Raw genomic sequence first — 25446 nt, 5'->3', positions numbered from 1 at the left:
GCTCGTTTAGCCAGTTTAGACCTACACATAACGTTAAAATTAAATGTATTGCATACATGTATTTATCTGTATATGATAGCTTTATGCAGGATTTTTTAGTAGATGACATATTGGAAACTGGTAAGCCGTAGTAACACAAATATTAATTCCATGAAATATACCTAGAAAATTTTTTGTTGGAGTAATTTAAAAGAAATTAGCGCTGTTTTGACTGTCAGGCTCCGTATAGGCAATGTGGTACACAGTTTTGGGCATACTTTAGCTCAGGATTTAGTAATTTTCCTAATACTTGTTAATCAATGTCCGTCAGCTACGAGCTCGTTCCCACTTATAGTCTGCAGGCTGCAGACTATAATCAGATGATTAAGTCGCAGAACATTAATTAATTTATATAAAGCTTTTCACACTTGTCGGAAAAAGATTTTGTGTTGGTACCGACACGAAATATTGGATGTCCTGCCAGCCTTTATGCGCGGAAAAAGTCGTGTCTGATCTAGCTTGTATGTGTATAGGGCTGTTCATATTGTTGGATGTCGGGGCTGAAGAACTTCTCCTCGTTACCCCATATTGCGTCCGCAGGGCGTTCCCGTGGCCTCGGCACTAAGCGGCGAGGAGGCAACACCTTGGTGGTTTAGTGGGTAGGCCTTGCCCTTCTGGTTCGGAAAGCCCCACATACCCCAGCGCTCCCCCGGGCGTTGGGGATGCAATTTCATGCAATTTCATTTTAACCAAGTAAAAAAAAAAAAAGAAAAGGGCCGTTGCTGTTTTCTTCAAAAATAATACAACTTCACAAGAACCCTATCGACATCCATCAAGTAGATACAATCGCGATTCATAATGTGATAAAAATTGGCGCCAGATTTCATGTAAAATTTCTTGAAAACTAGCCGATTGTTGATACTCGATAATATTAGAGAATCACGAACACTCGTCGGGTGGAACATGAATGTGTGTCGGAATTCATTTGTTTTTGTGTGACATATTATTATGTAGAATAACATACATGGGTCCTTACCGACTCTCGTTTTCTTTACATATTATTTACTATTTTCTTTTATCTTTTTATAGTGTGTACATGTAGGTATGTTTTCGTGGTCCGATAAGCAGCCACTTCATATAAAATACATTTACATACACACGCATTCAGGCGCATCTAGTGAGACTGGAGACCGACTTCAACACAATTGGAACTAGGCTGATGATGTACAGTGTTTGTACTATATAATTAAAGTATATAATTATAGTATTCCACTAAGAATAATATAATTAATATTCGATTATGAAGATTTTTGTGAGTATCAACATAGTTGTAAAGTTGTTCAAGTCACCCAAAGGTCACATGGCTTAACGACTGACATCTTCGTTGACAACAACAGTACCCAGTTGGAACGTGTCCTATGGAGATCGGAGAATAGCTTACATATCATTACATATCCAGGTAGCAGGAGTTGTAGATTGCTCAATTCTTTACCCTATTAGTTTGTATATGGTTCTAGGGAATTCTTGAAGCGATTACTTTTCTAGTAACTGCCGCTTGGGTAGGACATCTATAGGTAAATTGGTTTGTTTAGCACAATCCGCTTTGCTGTGAACACCTGAAAAACCTTTAACTATACAATTTTTCACTGCAAGCGGTACAGGACAATGAATCTGAACATGCTCTTAGTCGTGACATAGCCTTATAATGTTTTAGGAAAATAAAACCAAAAACGAAAACTTACAAAAATATTTATTATTCAACAATAACTATAGAAATTGTTTCTACATTTTATTCACAAAAAGAACTTCACTTAATATAAATATTAATTTATTTAGCTTAAAATTAAATAAATTAACGCAGCAGGTGGAGTAATGTGGCTGCTAGAAGAAGAATGGAGGAAGCGACGAAGGTCGTGGAAGCGCCTGGTACTGGCTCAGTAACTTTCGATAGGAGGTAGTTGTAGATCTCAACAGAATTCTCGTTACCCCATTGAAGATTGCTAATGGCAGCGTTAACTGCAGCCACACCGTTGGGGAAGGAACCTTGCAAGGCAATTTGGTTCTGGTACACCCAGTTTTGGAACTGCAAAAAAATACAGAATTATTACAAACTCATTTTCTACATGATCAACAGATATAAATATAGCTTTTGGAATAAATAAAAGTGGAAGTCGCATTGGTTGGCCCTAAAATCAAATCATTTATTAATTTAGGTCAAATATTAACACATGATAGTCGTTTCAATTACTGAATCTACCACTAGCTTGGAAAGGGGGTAGAGCCATATGAGACGAGCTAGCAAGAAACTCCTTCATTCTAAGGAAATCTTAGCCCAGACGTGGGACTGTAATTGTTAAAACTATATTTCATAGTATATTATTATGTTTGAATGTAACAAACCTGTTGGATGACAGCGAAGTCGGTCAAGAAGGCAGGAATGGCGTTGATAACAATGTTAAGACGAGCTTCACCTCCGTACCTGCAAAAAAATATATTTTATTGTTACCAGCAGTACAAAAAACACCTTCTTATTTTTAATCATAACGTCTTCTGCACCTAAAAACATTTGTATACTAGCGGATTGGCCCGACTTCGTCCAGGTACATATATTACCATTTCATCCCGTTGATTCTATTCCCGTAGGAATTTTAATCCCATCAAGCCCATACAAATCTTGTCCCGGCAGTAGCAAACATTTAAAAAAATAATTAACCAATTTAGTTAAGTTGTTCAAGAGTTATGCGCGTACATGCATTTCGGTGATTTATTTTTATTTATATAGATTTACTTTATAGAATCTTTACGAATAAACAGCTTATAAAAAGTAAAAAGAAACTACTATTTGTGATTCGAACAAATATTTGTGACGAGTAGGAATTGAACCATAAGACCAGATATAGCGTGGTGAACATTATTCACCACAGCTGCTTCTCAAAGGCTGCCAACTCGCACTAGTTAACTAGCGATAATATTAAATATTTCGTTGACAAGATAACGACAATTTATTGGTATTTTATAATATTTTTAACAGAATTGTGTATACTTACGCGTCTCTGATTTGAGCGAAGTTATTGTAAAGGAAGGACAGGACTTGGGGCTGGTTCTCCGGGTTGCCTTGGAGGGCAAAGCTCCATGCGTTCGTGCGGTCGTGGATACGGATCTTACGGTTTTCCATAGAATTGCGCAGGAAGCTGAAAAAAAAATGGTAAAAATAAGTTTGAAAAATATATGTTGAATGTTGCAGTTTCATGAAGTGAATAAAGTTTGTTTTCAAAGACTCTTTTATCTCTAACTCACGCTGTCTCAACGGTATTTCTCTAAAATATTTTAATAAAAACTGACTTTTAATGTTTTCGTTTTATTTTTGTACATACATATAGTTAAGAATATTTATTTACATAATTTAACTTAATTAATTAATTGTGTAAAAGTGTTGAAAAATATAAAAAAATCATGATTTATGTTTTCATTGTGCTTTAAGGTGTGCAAAGTCTCAAACTCGCACTAGGCTAGCATGGTAGACCCTTTCCCAGCAGTAGGACAATAATCGGTTTAATTTATTTATTAGGTGTGTTTTGATAATGATTAACTTACTGATTGAGTGAAGTTTCGTCCCTGGTGCAGGCCAAAGCGCGGAGGATGACGACCATGTCAGCAGTGTTCTCAGAGGACTCGTACTGGTTGAACAGGAAGGTGTAGTCGGCAGCATTACCTTCACGAAGACCAATGCAGTAGACGTAGCGACGAGCGTTCACAGGCACCCTGTAGTATAAAATAATATTCCATGATTGTCTGTAAGGCTTGCTACTAGGTGTAGTAAAAACGTACAGCGCGTTTTTTCAAAGTCGAATATCAACTGTTACATGTTAAAAATCTACTTAAACATTTGTCCGACACCCAATCGAGGTGCTGATTAGATTTGATCAAAATTTGTCGGTTCTTGCTAGTCCGTAATAGCGGAAAAGCACTGTTTAGGGGTGAACCAAAGGTAACTTGATATTTCAACATCTTCATAAAGAGTTTCACGAGGATAGTAAGTTTCCCCTTGCTAAAGTATAAGAAGTTGCTAAAGTAAGCCTCTTAATAGGCTTCCACAGAAGTTGAAATTCATGTGTAAATCCTAACGAGTCGCACTTAGATGGATAAACTGTAACCGATAACTAACTTTTCCTACTCCAACCGCAGTAATATTTCGAAATAAAACATTAATTCTGCAAACAAACCAGTATTTTTAAGATGAAAGAGTATCAAAATTATCTTACAAGTTGCTGTTATTTTCTCTCCATTGCCTCCATTTGTTCTGGGCGTCCAACACGCAGCCGGCGTGACCCAAATTGCAAGCGTAGTTCATGATCTGCATTCTGTTCAGGATGGTGGAAGTGGAATCAGTAGCGCGTTCCTCGAAGCCGAGGTGACGGATCACGGTGTCCATGATTTCCAACAGGTATGCCTGGATAAATATGAAAAATTATGCATAAGTTTTAAATTTTATGGAAATTGTGTGAATTGTTGTAAAGATTTGCTATCTTTATATATATAATTCTTCTGTAAGTGTGTATGTCACTGAACTTCTCTTAAGCGACTGGACCGATTTTGATGAATTTTTTCGTGTGTGTTCAAGGGGATCTGAGAATGTTTAAAATTTTCAAATTAAAGACGTGTAGACAGGCCAACGTCTGTCGGGTCCGCTAGTACTATTATAAATTGTGTGCGTATCACGTATCTCAGTTTACAACTATTGTACGACAAATTGATAGTCACTATTCAGTATATTGCTACTTTGGCGTCACTATAATCTAAGGGCAAAAACAATGTATAGCCTTCAAATAGTCAGCTGAGATACATAATAGCCCATCAGAAAACTTTTAAACAATGCAGTGACAAAATGTAAATACCAACAAAAAAAATCTAACTTACGGAGAAAACTCTGTGGGCATAAGGTAAGTGCTCATAACGTCTGCGGATCCAGTCAAGTTGGGTGAGAGCACCGTTCCACACGTAGTAATCAGTCTCGTTCCTCAAGAAGTCCAAAACGTCGAAGGCAATTGTATGGTTCACGTCGTTGGAGCGGATGAAGAACAGGAGATCGTTGACGATCTGTTGAAAATAAATATTTTTAATACATATACGTAATTTGCTAAAATTTCATAAGGAGTAGTTTCTTGAAATTACTCTTGTTACGTCCGATGTATAAAAAAAGCACGTGAGACAGATACTGATAGAAATCTTTTACTGAGATATTCAATGCAAATAATCAATAGTGTTGTGACTAACTAATATTGCGTTTATCAGTGTCTTTGTATTGACATAAAAAGTATAACGATATAGCAGCTAAAGTTCTAATATTAAACAATCATAATATGATTTTTAATTCTTTGACCGAACTGTGTAATAGTACCTCCAGAGAGCGGTTATTGTCTTTTGGGACTTAACTGTCTATACAATGTCTACTTTCAACCTATACGATTAAGTTTACAAAATTTCAATTGTATTTACCTGAGCCCTGTTCAACTTGTGAATTTGTTCCCTGTTGCTGCTCTTGAGGTATGCGCCGAGCCTCTGCCAGTTGCTTTCATCGTAGTTGACGCGGTACAAACCTATAATCATAATTTGCTTGATGTAGTCTCTCGTTAATTGTATGGTATTTTATGGTAAAAAATTACATTTACATGACGGCGGAACATTCAACTGCAAACATAAGTTTGACATAGCTTTATTTAGTACTTTGGGATTTATCGAAAACCATAATTTGGGTTATAGTATGAGTACTCTACCTTGCCAAAACGAAATTATTTCAATCAAATAAGGGTTTTTTTTCTATAGGTGCATATTTGGGTCCTTTCATATTAAAAAGTGAACTATTGGCACAAAAAATATATCGATTCCCAGCTGCCTGTCGATAGTTGATAGCAATAAAAAATGAATTCTCTAACTATAGGATTAAAAATCCAGTAAAATTCACTGGAAGTTGCTATCGGAACTTACCAGACTGAGCAAGGTTGAAAAGCACCCAGTTATCTCCAGCCACGCTCTGGATGGTGGCAGTTCTAGTGGTGAGGATAGAGCTGGGTCTAGTGTTGGCGAAGTTGATGGCTCCTTGGTGGGTGAAGGTCAGAGGAATGTTCCAGAGAGTGTCAGGTCTGTTGCCGGACAGCTGGTAGCGTTGCTGTTGAAACAAAAATTTACTGTTAAGTAAAATTGAGATTACGCATTCTAAAAAGTCACAAGTTTATGTTATATCAAGACAACTCCTTTGATGGTCATTTGCTGGGTCTTCTACGAGATATTTCATGAGAGCCTCAGACTTTTAAATTAAATAACTACTAGTTTTTGAAGTCGGTAATATGGACGAGCATTATTTATTATAATTTGTATTTAAAGAAATTTTATAACATAAACTGTAGCACGATTCTTTACAACCGGCTAGCTATCGAGAAATTTTGCACGAAAATTTGATCAACGCCTCTAGCGGGCGCCGCAGGAACTATTTTTGCAGTACATTTTAAATATCAAACATTCGATGCTGGATAGTTCTGACTGTAGAGAATGGCGCTACTGATGTAGTTGTAGGTGATAAACACTTTTGAAAAGAAAACATATAGGGCCTTGTTTTTTTGAATTCCAAATAATTAATTTGATAATAGTCGAATAAAATGCGATACAGGTCACGTATAAGTGTCGAAATTTTCATTTATCAATACAAACAGCGAACTTATCGTCTGCATTGATAATAGATATAATGAGATAAAGAAGTAGGTAGGTTAATTAGTTGTTCAGTAGATAATCAGTACCAAATATTATCAAGGTCAAATGTACGCATTACCTACTTATAAAGTTTAAGACTAATAAATTAAAGGCCTGATCAAAAGAATACAAACTTCACCTCTACATCTGTAGGTTTTTTTTTCTTTAGAATGCTATTTTCTAATTTTTATACATACATACTTACATACATATTATTATAAAACATCCGACTGTTATACTCGAAAGTAACTCAGGTGTTTAAATACAGTCGTGTTTTGCCGTCTTTGTTGTTCGGTTATTATGCCGAACCGAATGTGACGGGCCGAATATGTGTGTAGCAAACCTTATAGAAGGCGAGTTTGTTGTCATACATTTTATATATGTACTTACCTAAATAGTTTTACTTAATTCCCAGCAAATTTCTATTCTTAATCATAAAGTTCAAGCTTTTTATTTCAAACTTATAAAATATAATATAAGCTTTATCACAGTTTCTTTTTAACTAGACTCTGGAGATTATCGATTTTCTACAGAAGAATATTAAACAAACCTGAGACACGGAAATAACACCAGTCTGTGTGTTAAATTCAACATTGAGGACAGGAGCGCCGCGGTTCTGGACCCAGCTGTCGAACACAGCACCGACGTCTACTCCGGGGTAGTCACGGAGGAAGGCAAAGTCCTCAGAAGCAGCTTGTCTGAACGCAGCGTACATGTCACTGGGAGTACCGATTTCGTAGGCACTAGAAAAGATAAACAACACATTATTTTAAATATGCATTATAAGAAAGAGAAAAGTGAAAAAATATTATTATATGCATTTTTATACGTTACAAATAGTCAGCCTAGTTCTATGATATGATTAGATGTAAATCTTAGAACTTAGCTCAACAGAAAGTGGGATATCGAAGGCTAACCAAAAAATGTCGTAAGCCACTTCACATCAGTAATCCATGTTATTAAAATATAATCCAGCATTAGACGTCTAGGTTAACCACAACAATACGTTTCAATCAAAAGGGTTTTTTCGAGTATAAAGAAATGTATTCCCTAACAGCTGAATTTCGAAACTTAAAAAAAAGTACTTCAATATGTATCATAACATCAGAAAAATGTATCATTACATTATAAATGTTATTATTTCATTCTGTCATTAGTTAAACAAATATGTAGTTCAAAAACTTACTTATCTCTCAAGTAGTATCTGAGAGCAGTTCTAAAGTTCCTGAATCCGACAAAGTGTTCCATCATCTTGAGAACTGAAGCTCCTTTAGCGTAGCTGGTGGTGGAGAAATGAGAAGTGATTGAAGGATTGTCGGCTACGTCTTCCCAGTTCATGGGAGTGGCGCCGCTGGAAGCATCAGCTGTTAATGCGCTGTGAACGTAGTCTACTACGAACTGATCAGCCAATTCAAGGGAAGGATCGGCCTGGAAACAAAGAAATTATGTTAACTCTTGTATTTTCTTTAAAACCGTTGTATTGTATCTCATTCCATGAAATGAGACTATCCAATTTGTTAATTATAAAAAATGCTCATTAATATTTAATTTTGTGCACTAAAAATACCAAGCATTTATTTAATCGTATAAATTGTTTATAACTTACAAATGCCATCAAGATTTCCAAACTAAAATGCAAATCGCCTTAATTTGTGGATAGTGTTCGGTAATATATTTTACTCACTAGCTTCATTTCGGAAAAAAACAACAACTAAATCTAAAATAATCTTACCCAGTGAGCACCGAAGTATTCGAAGAAGCTAGCAAAAGACTCGTTCAGCCAAAGGTTGCTCCACCAGAAGCAGGTGACGAGGTTTCCGAACCATTTGTGACCGAGCTCATGAGCCATGATGGTTGCGATGAAGATCTTATTGTTCAAGTTGGTGTTCTTCTCGTCATAAAGAAGGTACGCCTCTCTTAAATAAACAAATAATATTGTATGCAAAATATCCATTTACTAAAGAGGGTAAACTAATTATTTAATGCCTGTTTTTGTTTTGTTATTTTAGTCATCATATAATATTATGTTCTACTAATTACTGTAATTATTAAAATCAACGATATTAGGGGCTTAAAAACATGTTTTATATTCTGTTTGACAAAAAAAAACATCTTCATCGTTTCCTTACCTGTAGTTAACCATTCCCCAGTTTTCCATAGCACCGGAAGGGAAGTCGGGCAGAGCAATGTGGTCATTCTTCATCAAGACTCCTTGTCCCATCTCGTGGTATTGGATACCGAAGAAGTCGTCCAACTCAAGGGTAATCTGGAGACCGATGTGGGCAGCATACTCATGCTGGTCAGTGACTCCTTGACGGGAGATGATCTTGAAGGGTCTAGCGTCCGTGCTGGTGAGTTCGGTTTCAACGAAGTCACTCACGTGGAAAGCGACCAGGTAGGCAGAGATAATGGGCGTCGGGTGGAACAGTTCACGAACACGGGTGTCACTAACCCTGTTTAAGAATAACAAAACAATTAGATGAGCTTCTGAATTGTTGATTCAAATTAAGGCATTATGTAATCCACAATTCATTTTTTTTAATAGAGAACAAACATTTATTCTTAATAATTAACTAAAAGAAGAAACGAGTAGGTACTCCAATTTTTTTAAGTCAAATTCATTAAATTTAAATCAGCTTGGAAGAAATATGTACTGTAGTTATTAGCATATATTCTCCTAGCTTGTCGCTCGCGGCTTGACCCGCTTGTAATTTCATCGCCTTCCTGGAATTAATTTTCAAAAATCCCTTCTTAGTGCTCATCTATACTTTCTAAGGAATCTTTATACTAATTTTTTCTACGCTCAGTAGTTTCAGCTGTGCGTTGTCCATCAGTCACTCAGTAATGGAAGAGTTTTAAGTACAAAGAAGATAAATTACAGTTTACTTACAGAGTGGTTTGGGCGATAGCCATGTTGGAGTATGAGGGGCTGAGAGTGCGGGCACGGGTGATGGCAATCACATACTGTGACTTGAACATGGGCTCGTCGAAGCATGGGAAAGCTTTCCTGGCGTGGTAGGGCTGGAACTGCGTAGTGGCGTATTCCCTAAAATAAAACAAAATGAATTAAAAAATCTGTACAACTAACCAGCGTTATTTTAAAACAGTCGTAGCCGACAGTATTTAACTATATAGCTTTAATGTTAAATAAAGGCAAACAGAACAAGAACAGAATAGTTAAAGTTACTATCAGTTTTGTAAAAGAAAATAAAAGCTTAAGAGCATTATGTCTGAGAAAATTAGGTCAAACCAGAAAAAATATGGATTTAACTTCGTATCTTGGCTAGTAGACGAAAAGTAAAGTTTAAAATTACATCAAAATTCAACATAAAAATCAAAATTGACAACGTAAATTCTTCAATATGGTAGACCGCACAAAGGGAATTATATCATTTCTTTTTTAATTCTAACTCACCTTTCCTGATTGTTCAAGAAGTAGTATCCCTTGTAGAAACCACGGTCGAGTGGGTTCTCATTAATCTGACCGAGATAGCGGACAGAAATGGTGTAGTTACCAATGGGGATAGGACTAGCAAAGTTGACTTTAAGGAGTTCATAGTAGTCATCGGTCTCGAAAGGTGTAGGAAATTGAAGGGACACAGGTACATTGTTGGCGTTGACAACGTTCACGCCTTCGATGGCGACAACCTTCTGGTGGAACACGATCTGGGTCAGACCGGCCTCTCTGACCTGGAAAATAAGAAAAAAATGTTGGGTAAGCAACAATGAACATCTCTGGTTGCATGTTAATGTACAATAGAATACGGGAATTAACGTGAACACGCCTTTCCCTTAATACGAGTAAGTAAGTGAGACGATTTTCTAAGGACTAGTTTCACAGTTTATAGTGTATCAGAGTATCATTCTGCTATGTAAATGTATGAAATAGACATTTAGAAGTGCTGAAACTGAGTTTGATTTTTGCCAAACCAAAGCAATCCTATGAATTTTTAACAGAACTAAACTTGAGATGCAAGGTAATACTTAAATATTGTGTCATTCCCAGTATTTGTTAACGCTATATCAGGCCTTAAAAAGAAAAAGTCATGGCGGATAACAAAAAAATATTTAGAATAATTAAAGCAAACACATTTGAATTTGGTTAAAATTAGATCAAAACTAGTATCTTATAAATCGCCTAGGCTTTTCCAAAAAATAATAAATCTACGTCTAGACTTTATGATAAGATAACTGTGTTCAGTTATATATTCTAATATCAAAATGGAAATTTATAATAGATTGAATTAACAATTCCGAGTTTTTCCAAAATAAAGTATCTGTAATCTAACAGGCCATCTTCAGTTGCATAAGCCAAGTCACTGCGGCGGGCACACAAATTTTGAATATCATCGCTAGTTATGATAACCTTGCATACAAGGCTCTTCACTAAGTTGGCGGACTAAATTCAAAACCTCAGTTCTGAAAAACTGTTAAAAAACATGATCTATTACAAAATAAGCTACAATTTTCTTTTCAGTCTCGTCTTACCGGATGCAGCTGGATACTAGTATTTTACATAGAGCGACTGCCTATCGGATCTCCACAACCCAGGTACTTAGTTTATATAATACAACGCCCTTGGATAAGACTGGTCATCAGACTCTCAAGCTTCTGACTACTGTTAACGACTGTCAAAGATCTTTGAAAATGACAGCCGGGACCCACAATTTATCGTGCCTCCCGAAACACGGAGAGAACTCGGAATTTATAATATGGTCACCCATCCACAGAACAACCTTGGCAAGCATAGCTTAACCACAGAGATCTGTTGATAACTAAGCCATGAGCTCCCCCGTACAAAATAAGCTACTAATACACGCGGATATGAATCTACGTCATTGACGCTAAAACCGACGTTGTCATGCATAATGACTATGACACTCGATCCGATAAACTAATCGATAATTACGATCGAGTTATCGGATAATAGTATCGTTACCGTTATAAAGTGATAAATGCCTACAGTTTTTTTTTATTATGCGGATTGTTAAATAACCTTTTAAAGTGCCCGTGTACTTGTAAAATTTAACAGCATTTTTGAAATAGGTGTGGTTGTCTGATTACTTCTGACGTTAATAGTAAAGTAAAGAATTTTTTTATTATGCTTTTTATTTCTTACAAAATATATTATTATTAACCTTGGAAGAGCCCTTAGACTTTTATGTGGCTTGCCGTTGGAGCCCCTATTTATGCTATGGGGCTATGAGCGCCCTTAGCTCCTTATTTGTCTTACTGCTTGGTAAGACCATAATTAAAAAAAATAGGCACGGCCTTATTTCTTATTTGAATTATTATTATATATTTTTTTATTAATATCGATAACATAAATTTAACGATAAGTATCATCAAAGACAGTACAAATACTCTTTTCCAAATATCAAAGCGGTTTTTCCTTCTAGAAATTCTACTCTGAGCTTAGAAACTTCTGAGTTTAAACTTCCGAGCTTAGAAACTTTAAGAAACTTCATTTAACTATTTAAATCAACTTACTTCCACACCCATAGCAACGAGTCCGTTGAACCTGCTCTCACTGAGGTACACATCGAGTTCTATGTTCATGGTGTGAGGGTACACGGTGTCGACGAGGCGGTACGCCGGCTCAGCCAGATTGGTGCCATATTCGAGGAACTCCAAGTTCGATCTGAAGTCCTCCTGCGGGATGGCCACGAGGGACCCGATGAGGAGACAAAACACCGCTGGGAGAAGCATGGTGGTACCTAGACAAATGAATACAAATCCTTGATATATTTCATGTACAATTTATTTTTCTTAGCCTATTTGAGTGTCCATCTGCTGGTCTCCCCCTTCCGTTCCAAATTCCAAATTATCGGTGATATCGTGTATTATATTTGTAGTTAAAATTCCCAATCAGATATCGCCAGCTTCTATAAATCCGATGATAAAAATGTATTTCATGGGTATTTTTTTTTACAGACATAGCATATTTTTTTTTTGAGTCACATTTTTTATGTTTCTTCAAACTTAGATTGACCTAGATCTTTCTAGCAACACTAAAAAGCCTTATCAAGAGAATACCCTTGAAGGTTTAAATGAGGAAAACATAATCTCGATTTTATCATATCGTAGAATCTTTGGTATTCCCATTGAAAAAAAACAGGGACATTTTTTTTTAATATGCGTTAGTCGAACAATTATAGTCTGAAAAGTTACTAATATTGCCACGCACCATTCTTATGGTAAAGAAAAATACCAATATTGCTAACCACCTAACTGCTTATCAAATTAATCCATCAAAAGCTTATAAAGATAAAAATGTCGAACCGGTTGAGACAGACTTTTAAATTGTAGAGCAAATCGTTGATTTTAAATTTGAACTTACCCAATCCGACTCCGACGGTACCAAACCAACGACTAGAGGCTCATAGTCAACATATTATATATTTATCATTAATTATTACCTTATCTTTAATGTACCTATCATTAATATTTTCGATGTAAATGTTTATCAAAAAATGCGGCTGAAAACCAAAGATATCCGCACAATCAACAGATAATAATTTATTTATCGCATTGATATGGAAAAAAAATTACTCATTACACATTTGGGGTAATGGAGCATTTAATGTAATTTAGGAAAGAATGGAGTAAAGACCTATTGACGGACAAAATACAAAACAAAATTGTAATAAATTCAAGTATTCTAATGAACAGGCCGATAAGATCTATACAACAGAGAAAGCTAATGATGATAGTTCTAATTGTAATAATAGTATACTTAAATACAAAACAGAAGTATGTTCTCCTTATCGTATTCTTAAAAAAGAAAGCAACTAGAAAGTTATCTTTGATCTATGTTTATAAATACATGGTAGTGATAACAAAACGCTATCCGTCGTTGATCAATGTGAAAATGCACTTACTGGGCATAAAATCACGGTTATTGCACTCAAAACATTAAGAAAAACTGTAGGATCGATGTACGATAAACCGATCGATGCCCTCTCTTTCAAAAAGTTAAAAAACCTAGGAACTAAGTTTTTGTATTGTCTAGATGTATCAGTTCATTCACATTTACTCACAGGTTCATTAAACTTCTACAGTATGCCTTTCTAATAATATTTTTAGTTCTGTAACAAAATCATCAGAGTTCGCTAATCCTTGAGGAAGCCTAAGATCAAATATGGCAACATAAAATCTTAGAGATCAGTACCTTAAAAAATAAATCACAAAAATCATAGTATCCATGTGGTATAAAACTTTGCTCCCCACATGTTCTAAGTACTATGAACACTCATATTAAAGTCTAAGTAGCATTGTGATAAATTGTGATATGCTAGGAATTTTAGCTCATTGTTCGTCGATAATTATTCAATGTCTAATAACCTTTTGGAAGTACATGCTACTTTATTGTACGTTAGGCGCCAAATATATTTACGCAGGCAGCTAAGGTATAATTTAAGAAAGCTTAATAATATTAAATCTCATTTTTGTATCAGTATAATAACTACTTCTGTTTAAAGATATGTTGAGGGCTGCTTAAAACGGCCTTTAGGAATGATAAGTCCCCAACCGCGCCTGGCTAGCCTAATGAACTTAAGGTACTTCCCTTCTCTCATTCCGAGAATAGACACTCTACTGGCGGTCAGCAATAGGTTTATTAAATTTGTATTTCGACTACTGCATACGATTATCAGCCTAGCCTTTCTTCCAACTTTGCTAGAGTCGACTTCCAGTCTCATGCACCTGGATATCAGTATACTACATGGCGCGTCTGCCGATCGGACCTCCACAACCCAGTTACCTGGATTATGACACGATACCCTTCGGTAAGACTAACTACTACATATGACGATCACCAAAAATAAAACAACATCAAAATACATTTTAGAAAAAATAAATACTGATTTTATTACTGCCTTATTTGATAAAAAATTAATAAATTTACAAAAATATTATATAATGATTATTTTAAGCCATGTTTATGGCGAGGGTTACAATTAATGTGATGAAACCAATAGCGTTGATGTTTGCAGCACCGGGAGCAGCTGTTGTTGCATCCGTAGTTTCACCAGGTGTTGTTGGTGCTGGGGTAGTGACGTCATCTTCGAAGGTTTCTTCAACATAGCCAGTCTCAAAGTAGGTCTCAAACTCAGTAGCCCTCTGGGAGTACCATTGGATGTTAGCCCTCGCGGTAGCAATACCACTGACACCAGCATTGTAAGCAGCGGTACCAATAGTTGCCTGATTCGCCTCAAGCCATGCCGATACCTGTGATAAAAGTAAATTTTAAATATATAAAGTACTAGCTGACCCGCGCAACTTCGCTTCCGTCACGTAAGAGAGAATGGGTCAGAGTTTTCCGTGTTTTTGTAACACTTTTTACTGTTACCTACTCTGCTCCTGTCGTAGCGTGATGATATAAAATATGCGTTTTTTCACGAAAAATATTCTCAAAATTATTTATATCTCTTAGTAGAAGTCGCGCTAAGGCATATCCGCCATTAAAACAGTTGCCATGGCAACGGAATTTTGTTAATTCAATGTCATTATAATATTGTTTTTTCGCGACTTCGTTGAATTATCTGAACTTTCCCGGGAAATGCGTCATTTTCCCGGGGTAAAAAGTAGCCTATGTCCTTTCTCGGGTATCAAAATATCTCCATACCAAATTTCATGCAAATTGGTTCAGTAGTTTAGACGTGATTGAGTAGCAGACAGACAGACAGACAGACAGACAGACAGACAGAGTTACTTTCGCATTTATAATATTAGTATGGATATGGATATTTGAATTTAAGTTTAAGAGAACTACACAATTTAATTGACTATAATATAATGTAATCTTACGTTACGTAAAATAATACTAAATACAAAAATACAGAAGATTGCAGATGATTCATAGTCGAATTTTTTTTTTAAGGCTTTAAGAGAAATAAACTCTATGTAGTACTTATAAAGTTATTTCAAATCTAGTAGGTACGTTACCTGAGTGATCTGTGCCTCAGTCAGAAGACGACCGGTAATCGTGCTCAATGGAGAGGAAATGCTGCCGAGACTGTAAAATACAATATCTTATTAGTATACAAGATAATTTCTTTAGGAAATAACATATTTTCAAGATTTTTACTATAATAAACTTAGTGCGATAGCTTCAGTAACTCATTTGAAACAAAATTGGATGGCTCATTTCAAACATATTTTTTGATTTGATTTAAACCTTTTCCAGTGTCTCACTGACTTATGTTCTACACAATAAAGGCTAAAACAATATGAATATGAACTTACGCAGCAGTGGTTCTGGCAACATTATTCGTCAGCCAGTTGAAGGCCCTCATAGTGTTGACCTCATTGCTGGTGATAGCAGAGCTGAGAGCAGTAGAATAGTCCTGAGGCCTAATGGTATCATCATCATCGCCAGCGGTGATGGCGTTGAGGAAAGCTTGCAGACTAGCCTCGTCATTGGTGCAACCAGCTGCTTGAAGCATGACAATCTTCTCGCTAGCCAAGTCTTCAGCGACATAGCGGTTCCAGAAGAAGGTGAAGTCTGCGGCATCACCGTGACGGAGACCAGTGCAGTATACCCATGGACGCATGTTGGCGGGGATGTTGTTGATTCTATAAAATAAACAAGTTGTGTTAGTTACACTATTCATAACTCAGGAACGGCTGAACCGATTTGGCTAAAAATAGGTGGAAAGGTAGCTTACAAACAGGAGACGATTGGACTTAGAATACTTATAATTTTCATATATAGGTATATAAAAATGAATCACTAAAGTGTTCTTATCCGCAAAACTCAAGAACGGCATATTATTAGTGTTAAATTTACTTACGATGAAGCACTATTACGCCAATTAGCGAAACTAGCCCTGCCAGCTGCGACGCATTGTTCATGACCAACGTTGCACAGGAAAGTGTTGACGTACATACGAAGAAGACCGTCCATGTAGGTGTCAGTGGCTGTTTCGGCGAAGCCAAGACGCGCGGTAATAGCCTTGCTTGATTCGATGATGAGTGCCTGAAACATTTATGCAATCAAAGTATGATGGCGAAGAATCTGTTCCTCGAGTTTATACCACTATCGACTATCGAAAACCGACTAGCTATCAAAAAAATTTAGTATGACAATCTGTTCAGCACCTCTAGCGGGCGTCATAGAAACTGTGTTGGTAGGGTTATGTAAATCTTAGAGTATACATGTCATTGTATGCGCTCGATTAAAGATCTACAGGATTAGCCTCAACACAAACATTCATCATTCAGCAACGCGATTCTGTGCAGTCGGTACTTTTTTGTATCGAGAGTTTGACATTTAAAATGAGTCCCAGTCATCCTCAGATTTTTATACAAAATTTGTCGATAGCAAGCTGGTTTTCGATAGTCCATAGTAGTAGTAGTAAATCGAGCTACCGCTTTACCAGACGTAAAGTTATTGCAAGTTGCTACCTATTTCATTTATTACATGAGAAGCAATATTTCAAGTGTCATACCTCTAATCTTCCAAGGTTAGCATCGTTGTGAGCCAAACGCCTCCTGGCAAAGTTGAAGCCAGTGATGGCAGCGATCCAAGGAGCATACTGGTCTTCAAACTCGAGGAAGGAGATGATATTGAGTGCTCTTGCGTATGGCAACAAGCCTGATCTTGCCATGATGAAGACGTCATCGATGATCTGGTAAGAAAGAAAATGTTTTATAAAAACAGTTCATTTTGTTTCACCCTCGAGTCTAGGCGTGTATAAAATACACGCACGTTTCGCCATTAAGAATAATGATAATCATTCTTTGGGCTACTATATATAAAATTTTGTAACGACTTGGGAATCGAGAACAAGGACTCCTAATCAGTCGTCACTATGTCCTAGACCATAATATACTTCTAATAATATAATAATAATACTAATACAATGTGTTGCTTTCTATTTAACTACTATAGGTGGTTAAATATAAAGCAATAAATTGTATATTATACCTGAGCACGGTTGTATTCATGAATCTGCTGCCTGGTAGCAGATGCCCTAAGAGCCTGGGTGATGAGGGCCCATGTGGTAGCGTCGTAGTTAACCCTGTAGAAACCTGTAACACAAACGCAACTGTCATAAAGCTATTCAAAGAGAAGCTGAATTCAAAGATGAAAAGAGGTATCATAATATATTGTGTTTGGCTTTCTATAATAAGAGCAAAACAACACATGACTCATGATTATATTTAAAAATGTTCCAATCATTTTTTTTTATCCAGATTATCATATTAAACAAAAAAATATAATCTGTTATATCCGGTGATAACTGCTTTTTCACAGAAATCAAAAAATAGTTTTGACAACAAAGTAATTTCCACATTCTCATGACTAACGCTGTACCTTCTTAAACCTATTTAACAGCAGATTTCATATAATATGATTGATTGTAAGCTAACTTAACATGTGGTACCTTTATCTATAAGATAGTCTTTCGATGAAAATAGATCAAAATATGTCTGACTAATTTAATTAAAATCTATTGCTATCAATCAATCACCAGTTATCATACTGTTGTATTTAATATAATAAAATCTTTTTTGTCAATATCCGGTTACGGCGGCCAGCTTTATTGAAACCAGCCGACTGTACAAGTCGTTGTTTATAGTGCCTAGGCTATATGTGTGTACAATACACTCATAGCCCGGTGGGACCCACAACCGACACGACTAAAGAGAAGTCAGCCGCATGACCACTCCGGACACGGAGGTTAACGATCGCTACTCCCTAACGCCGAGTCACTGACAAATTCTTGACAGAAGATCAGTAACGACTTTTTAGCCAGGTTGATACAAATATGGTTAGAAGCAAGTCAGAATGTAATAATGCTTACTAATATCAGTCTTCTTCTTATCGTATGGTTAGTGGTCAACCTCGTGTCAAAATTGTTCAAGCCGCCCGTAGGCCTTTAGCTTAGCGACTGTCATCGTAGTAGATAACAACCAGGACTGACTTTTTACGTGCACTCCGAAACACGGAATTGTCCAATTCAAATACCACTATGCGTTCACCCTATGGAATGACCGCGCCTAGATTTGCTTAACCCACAGATTGTTTACCGACCGGTGAGTGCAACTGGCTATGGGTGCCTTTTATTACTATCAGTAAAATCTTACCGGATTGTTGCTTGTTGAAGATAACCCATTCCCTGCCAGTGGTTCCTCTGTCGATGGTAGTAGAAGCGCCAGTGAGGATCTGTGACGGCTTGAGGTCATCGAAGTCAACGTTCAACCCTCTCGTCCATGTGATGGGCACGTGCCACAGACTGCGGATGGGGGACACTCCTCCGTTCACAATGTTGAAACGTTCCTGAAATAATAGCGATATTGTAGAATAACTACTGATATAAGCAAAAATGAATGAACTCATAACTGATCTGATCAAAGAAATAGATTAACATAATTACAAAAAACCTATTTCCTCATGATTTAAAAAACGTCTTTGCATATATTGTCATTTTTTGATTGTAGACTGATTTATCCGATATCAGCTGTTATTTTTTGGCAGGTTATAAAAGTAAAATTATTCGATAAATTTAATTAACATATAACCAAGTAAATTATAGAAAATAGACTGGGAACGTCAAACAATTCCTGGAAAAAGTTACCCAATGGTTCAAAAATCTTATCTAAAAAATTTAGTACCTGTGTAACGGTCATACGGCCAGTATTATGATCGACAGCGACTGTCAGGAGAGGATGTCCAGCCTGTTCGGACCAGGTCTTCATGTATTGCTCCACGGTAATACCGCCATAAGCAGCCATCGCATTGTCTGCTGCAGCTGCCTCATCCAGAACACTGAACAGATCTTGAGGCTCGGCCACGCTGAAGGCACTGGGGAGTAAACAAAATACTTTACAGCTTTTCAATCTAAATACCAAATTATTTCATTTATTCTTGAATACAATGCGATTTCTTTACCCAGCATCAAGGAGTAAAATTTAAAGTTTAATACCTGCTATACAATTTTTTACTTCAAGAATTCTCCTGACTGCAAAGTTTCTTAATGTACAATCCTAATGATATACGTACTAATATTTTTCAGCAACATTTGTAACTACTGACGACCAATCGAAAAGTTTTTTTTTACTCTTTACTTATCTAAGTTTAAGTGCTTAATATTACTTACTTCTTAGCCAAATAGTTTTGCAAGGCCTTTCTGTAAGTGGTGTCACTAAGCAAATGCTGGGTCATCCTAAGGACTGCAGCGCCCTTAGCGTAAGTGATCGTGGAGAAATGAGCGGAGACTGTGGTGGGGTCGTTGACACTAGGGTCGGTGAGAGCGTGGGCAGATTGGAAGGAATCAGAGAGTAAGGCAGTTTGTTCCTGTTCAACGATGAAACGGGTTGCATAACCCATCTCAGGCGCAACCTGAAAGTTTAAGAATTCGTCAGTATGCTGCTCCTAATGAATTCCGTGATTTGACTGACTTAAATTAGAAGACTGGTTTGGTCTTTCTCTGGGATTAAAGATAAGGATGTTTATAATTTATAACCAAAATCATAGATCGATGCGTGGCTACTGATTTAAGATTTAAGAATATGGCACATAGCCCATGTTTATCGAAACCAATGAGTATTTTTTGTTTAGTACGAGCATTATTATGTGATGTATTGCATTTAGCAACTCATTTAATTCCTAAACGTATGTTTTTTTTAATAAAATTTATCATTTGATAGCTCGTTTATAACTTCGTCGGATTATTATAATCTTGAAGAATTTGATATTTCACTTTTATCATGTTAAATAGTCTTATTATATTGATTGATTCTTATATTGATTTATGTGCGATATAAAGTAATTACCTACATCAATAAAATATGACCGTTGTTATGAAACAACAGTTTTAATTTACAAAAGCCCATTGACTTAAATGATAAATACATAGGGTTAGTTACCCAAAGTTGACGAAGCTTTGGAAAATATATAAAATAGTATAAGGTAAAAAAAATCAAAGATACTTGCCGCTCCAGTAAGGTAGTATTGGTAGAATCTGGCGAAACCTTCATTCAGCCAAAGGTTGTCCCACCAAGCGCAGGTGACGAGGTTTCCAAACCACATGTGGGCGATCTCGTGAGCAACGATGTTGGCAACACGTTGCCTATAGAAGTGGTTGGAGTGTTGGGGATCGTACAAGATGAGGGCCTCCCTAAACATAAGAATAGAGAAGATGAAAAGTTGAACAAGGGTTTACATAAAATATCTAAGTCTAGTTTAGAAATGTTAGAAAGTCGAAATGTTATTCGACAAAAAACAATAGCATCGATCTTACCTGTAAGTCAAAAGACCCCAGTTCTCCATAGCACCAGCTGAGAAGTCGGGAATAGCTGCCTGCTGCATAATGATATTATCAGTCATGGTGTAGTAAGGGTAGCCAGTGTAACTTTCCATTTCAGCGAGTAATTTTTCTCCAATCTCCAGGGAGAAGTCACCGGTAGAACCAGCGTTGGTTCTAGCGTAGATGTGGAAGGGACGCTGCGCATTTGTGCCGGTGGCCACTCGGTCGTAGTGAGACACGATGAAAGCGAGCAAGTATGTGGAGGTCAGAGGAGTCGTGTAGAAGGTTTCAGCTACGCGACCATTAGCAGGACTGGAGAAATGAACAAGTCAATAAAACGCCGAAGATTCATCACGAATTAAATTAAATCTCGTAAAAACATCGGTCGCAAAATATTTTACTCTTACGGATTATTTTTAAAATCGAGTTTATATAAAAATCACTCCGATTAATCTAAATTTAAATCAAAGTACAAATCAATTTGTTTACATATTTATAAAAGTGCCGCAACACAGCAATTCTTAGCGCTTCAGTTGTTTCTTGAAGGACAACAACATAAGATGATTTATTTTGAAATAACTATCAGTTTATGAAAACGATGACTCATTTATATCAACGGACCATATTATTATCCTGATCATTACTAAACTGAAATAAAATTGCTTTCAACTTACGCTCCGGTGGTCCTAATAGGCATGTTAGATAAAGTGGGCTTGAATCCTTCCTCTCTCACGATGGTGATGTCGAATCTGGCTTTGAATCCAGGTTCATCGTAACAGGGGAATGCCTGACGGGCGTGGCCTGGTTGGAACTGGGTTGTGGCCATCCATCTAGAAGAAAAAATACCTTTGATTCGAATGACGGCATTTTACTATAATATATACTATTTTTTTTAAGAGAAACTAATTGTAAGGTACGCGGCTGGCAAAGGTGTACAAAATTCAGTATTTAGAACATCTTAGACTGACTTTATGCAGCTGATCGTAGTCTTGCACACACAGCCATTTGTTGCGTGCATACGTGGAAAAGTATAAATGTCTGACTAAAGTGAATATCTGTTTGGTTTTTCATTCTCAAAATAATTTTATTTCAAGGAGCATCTATAGAAATGACCTTTGAAATTCAATCAGCCCGTGACCACGGTCGATGTAATTCGACCGATCCGACGGGCAAACAAATAAGGTATCTTAACTTTAATTTTCGATCGCATTTAAGACCCGTTTCGTTATAATATTATGTGTATGTAGCTAATATATTTTAAGCATGTCATTGCAAAGTTTTTTTATGTGTCATCTATAGTAATACTATAAAGCTGAAGAGTTTGTTTGTTTGATTGATTGTTTGTTTGTTTGAACGCGCTAATAAAAAAATTCTTTCAATGTTAGATAGCCCATTTATCGAGGAAGGCTATATGCTATATATTATCACGCTACGACCAATAGAAGCAGAGTGCAAGTTAGAAATGTTATAAAAACGGGGAAAATGTTGACCCATTCTCTCTTATGTGACGCAAACAAAGTTGCGCGGGTCAGCTAGTCAATCATTAAAATTAGACTAAAAGCAAAACATCGTTAGGATATTTCAATCATGATACTAATCTTATTTGGATTCGATAATAATCTTTAGAAATCTGTCGAACGATTCATTCATCCATATCCTCAAATTTATCAAATTTTGTTTAGATAATTGCTAATAATTACTAATTGAAAGTAAAAAGTTCTCTGTATTTACACGTGTTGATAAGACTAGATCAAAATGAAGATTAAAAAATTATATCAGGTATTATGTTAGTCACGTTTTTTGTATGCGTTAGGTTTCTAATTTTGTAATAGACAGCTGTTTCTTTTCCTTCCCTTTCTTCTAAGTATTTAGAACTTGGATATACAAAACACCTTGTTCTTATGATGTCTTCAATACAAGCTAATGTTTGTATGGGTAAACAAAACTTACAACGCATCTGATTTATGTCGATATTCATCATTATTAAATGTCAAAGTTTGACGACTTTGTTCAAAGTCTGTTTAGTTTTTATATGTAGATATTCTTGGTCCCAAATTTTCTGATATAGCTCTGTGATAGGTGACAACCCAAGGTCAATCTTATGCTTGTACTTTATTCATAAACAATATGCACGCGAGCGAAGTTGTACGCATCAGAGAAGTGAGAGAACACTACATTAAAATTAAATAGCTATGAAGAAAAGATAATCTGAGTCTTACCTTCTCGCAGTTCCATCGTGGTACCAACTCCTGTAGAATCCTCTCATGTTAGTTTGCAGATTGCCTCTAAATGTACTTGTGATAATGTACTGCTGATTTACATCCAAAGGCGTGGTAGTAGCTATCCTTAAGAAGCTGTAGGGCATCTGGCAGGTGAACGTTTGGCCAGTGGCAGCCAAATTCGTGTTCAAATTAGTAGCAGCATGTACCGTCAGAGTCAAGATTGTCAAGTCATTGCAGTGAAGGACAATCTCGTTCACATTGGCCTGAGTGGCTTGAATAGTGATAGCGACTTGACCGTCGAATGTGAATCGTTGAGCTTCAGCCACATTGTCGAAGTACGGAGTCAAAGTCACTGCGTAATGGCTCGGGCGAGTGGTGGTGGGAAGACGGTAGGCTGGATCCCTCATCATCTCGTTGTATTCGACCCATTCTTCGTCGAAGCTCTCGTCTGGAGCACCGTCTCGGATGGGACTGAAGGCCAGGTAGCCTTGGATGAGGAGCACCCCCAAAAGGAGGTTAAACCAGCGACTCGCCTAAAATAAACATGTTAATTAATTATAGAATGACTAAAAAGCTATAACTTTCATAAAATTCATGCGTTCAAGATTTAAAGCGTAATCCCGAATTCAAATATTTATCAACGAACACTTTTATGCTATAACCATAATACAATGAGTTTGTAAGCTCTCTAAGATAAGAACCGGTTGACATTGATAACTGTTAGTCTGCTTCTTTATTCAATCATTTTGATATCGTATTAATTTTCAATAACAGATAAATTAAATTAGATTACCATTGTACTTACCATCGTGACGCTGGTCCGATACAGGAATGGAAGGAACAGTAACTTCGAATCCTTACATGTACGTATCTAAATATCTGATAATATTGTTATCTTATCCAAATTAAAATATTGTTGATAATTTGGGCCCCTATCGGAGCGCTTAACTAGATTTCTCCTTAGTGAAGTCATTATCAGGTCATAATTGTTGGGTGATAAAGCCGACTAATGTTTTATTTGAAGATATGAATCGTTTGCCTCGTGATTAGGTACCTACAAATTAGTTATAATCACGTTTTCATAAAACTATACAGACTGTAAATGGGGGATATACAAATACATAATATAATAATGATGATGGCGTATGTGTATCGGTTAATGTTCTTTCCACGTCCAGCCATAGGTTCGATATGTATTTTAGTGGTCCAAGCTGTAATTATTAAAATCTGCTAATCTCGTGTTGGCAGACTACATACACAATGCATTGTTGTTATTGACATATACTGTTAATACAACATTTTTACCGGTAAATAAATGATCGTTCTTTCTTACAAGTATCCTTTGCCATAGTTATCAAAAGCCTTGGAAAATTATTTATTCAAGTCATGATGGTCATGCAGTCACAGTCATCCTTAGAATTTTTTGTATAACTCGAAAAAAGTTTTGCTTTATAGCAAACATTTTATTAAGATATCTGATTATTATATTGTAATTATAATGTTACTGAGTCCGATTCTACTCGATAGTAGTAGACTATCGAGTATCGACAACCGGCTAGCTATCGAGAAATGTTGTATGAAATCAGATCAGCGCCTCTAGCGGATGTCGTAGAAACTATTTTGGCAGTACATGTTTTATGCCAAACTCTCGATACTTGATGGTTCCAACTGTAGAGAATCGCGCTACATTTTGTGCGATGTATTTTTAAAAATCGGTCTGTACACCCCTTTTTAATGTATAGCATAATATATGTGCTATTCTGATCTTTAACTTTCTTCATGAAGAATGAAGTGATATCACAATCAATGATATAAGATTGTATCTCATTTCAAGATTTCCAGATTGTCAGTCATTTTTGATTTGCAGTTGGACAATTGATCATAAAAGAATACTCAAGTAATCATCTGGAATATCTACTGCTTGAAGAAGATGTAAGTTTTTTTAGAAGGCTCAATTTCTTGAAAAACTGATTAGACAGTTATCACAGTTATCAGACAAGGCAAACCTCAAAAGTAACTCGCCCTAACTCTTTAAACCATGGTGCTATTGACTTCAAAACATCAATCAAAATAATGACAAGATGTATGGATGTGAATGAAGCAAAGAAAGTTTGTAAGGTAAGTAACAAGTGGCGTTCTCAGATCTCCTAACCCTATGAGAAAAAGATGTAATTACCTATGTACGTATGTGCTTAAGCAAAAATTAAGGAAAATATTTATACTCGATGACTCAATTCTATTTTAAT

At 36.3% G+C, this 25446-nt stretch overlaps 2 protein-coding genes across 2 annotated transcripts; both read right to left on the bottom strand.

The window, feature by feature from the left end:
* Positions 1-1712: 1712 nt before the first annotated feature.
* LOC142973768 (membrane alanyl aminopeptidase-like) lies at positions 1713-13166 on the bottom strand. Its single transcript, XM_076115764.1, has 16 exons — positions 13064-13166; positions 12214-12440; positions 10139-10413; positions 9614-9769; positions 8853-9176; positions 8456-8639; positions 7910-8151; positions 7274-7466; positions 5965-6145; positions 5476-5576; positions 4897-5076; positions 4242-4429; positions 3574-3741; positions 3027-3170; positions 2380-2458; positions 1713-2062 (listed from the first exon to the last, which is right to left on the bottom strand). The coding sequence occupies exons 2-16, from the start codon at positions 12430-12432 to the stop codon at positions 1832-1834; spliced, it is 2865 nt and encodes a 954-aa protein (XP_075971879.1). The 5' UTR covers positions 12433-12440; positions 13064-13166; the 3' UTR covers positions 1713-1831.
* A 1396-nt stretch (positions 13167-14562) lies between these two features.
* LOC142973764 (membrane alanyl aminopeptidase-like) lies at positions 14563-24116 on the bottom strand. The gene is made up of 14 exons (XM_076115760.1): positions 24006-24116; positions 23198-23733; positions 21653-21808; positions 20973-21290; positions 20666-20849; positions 19830-20071; positions 19345-19534; positions 18817-19009; positions 17654-17757; positions 17175-17354; positions 16518-16702; positions 15970-16299; positions 15670-15739; positions 14563-14952 (listed from the first exon to the last, which is right to left on the bottom strand). The coding sequence occupies exons 1-14, from the start codon at positions 24006-24008 to the stop codon at positions 14653-14655; spliced, it is 2991 nt and encodes a 996-aa protein (XP_075971875.1). The 5' UTR covers positions 24009-24116; the 3' UTR covers positions 14563-14652.
* Between the last annotated feature and the right edge of the window lie 1330 nt (positions 24117-25446).

Source organism: Anticarsia gemmatalis, chromosome 6 (assembly GCF_050436995.1).
Source record: "Anticarsia gemmatalis isolate Benzon Research Colony breed Stoneville strain chromosome 6, ilAntGemm2 primary, whole genome shotgun sequence".
Classification (NCBI taxonomy): domain Eukaryota; kingdom Metazoa; phylum Arthropoda; class Insecta; order Lepidoptera; family Erebidae; genus Anticarsia; species Anticarsia gemmatalis.
The sequence above is the reverse complement of the archived record's forward strand: the minus strand, read 5'-3'. Positions and strand labels throughout refer to the sequence as shown.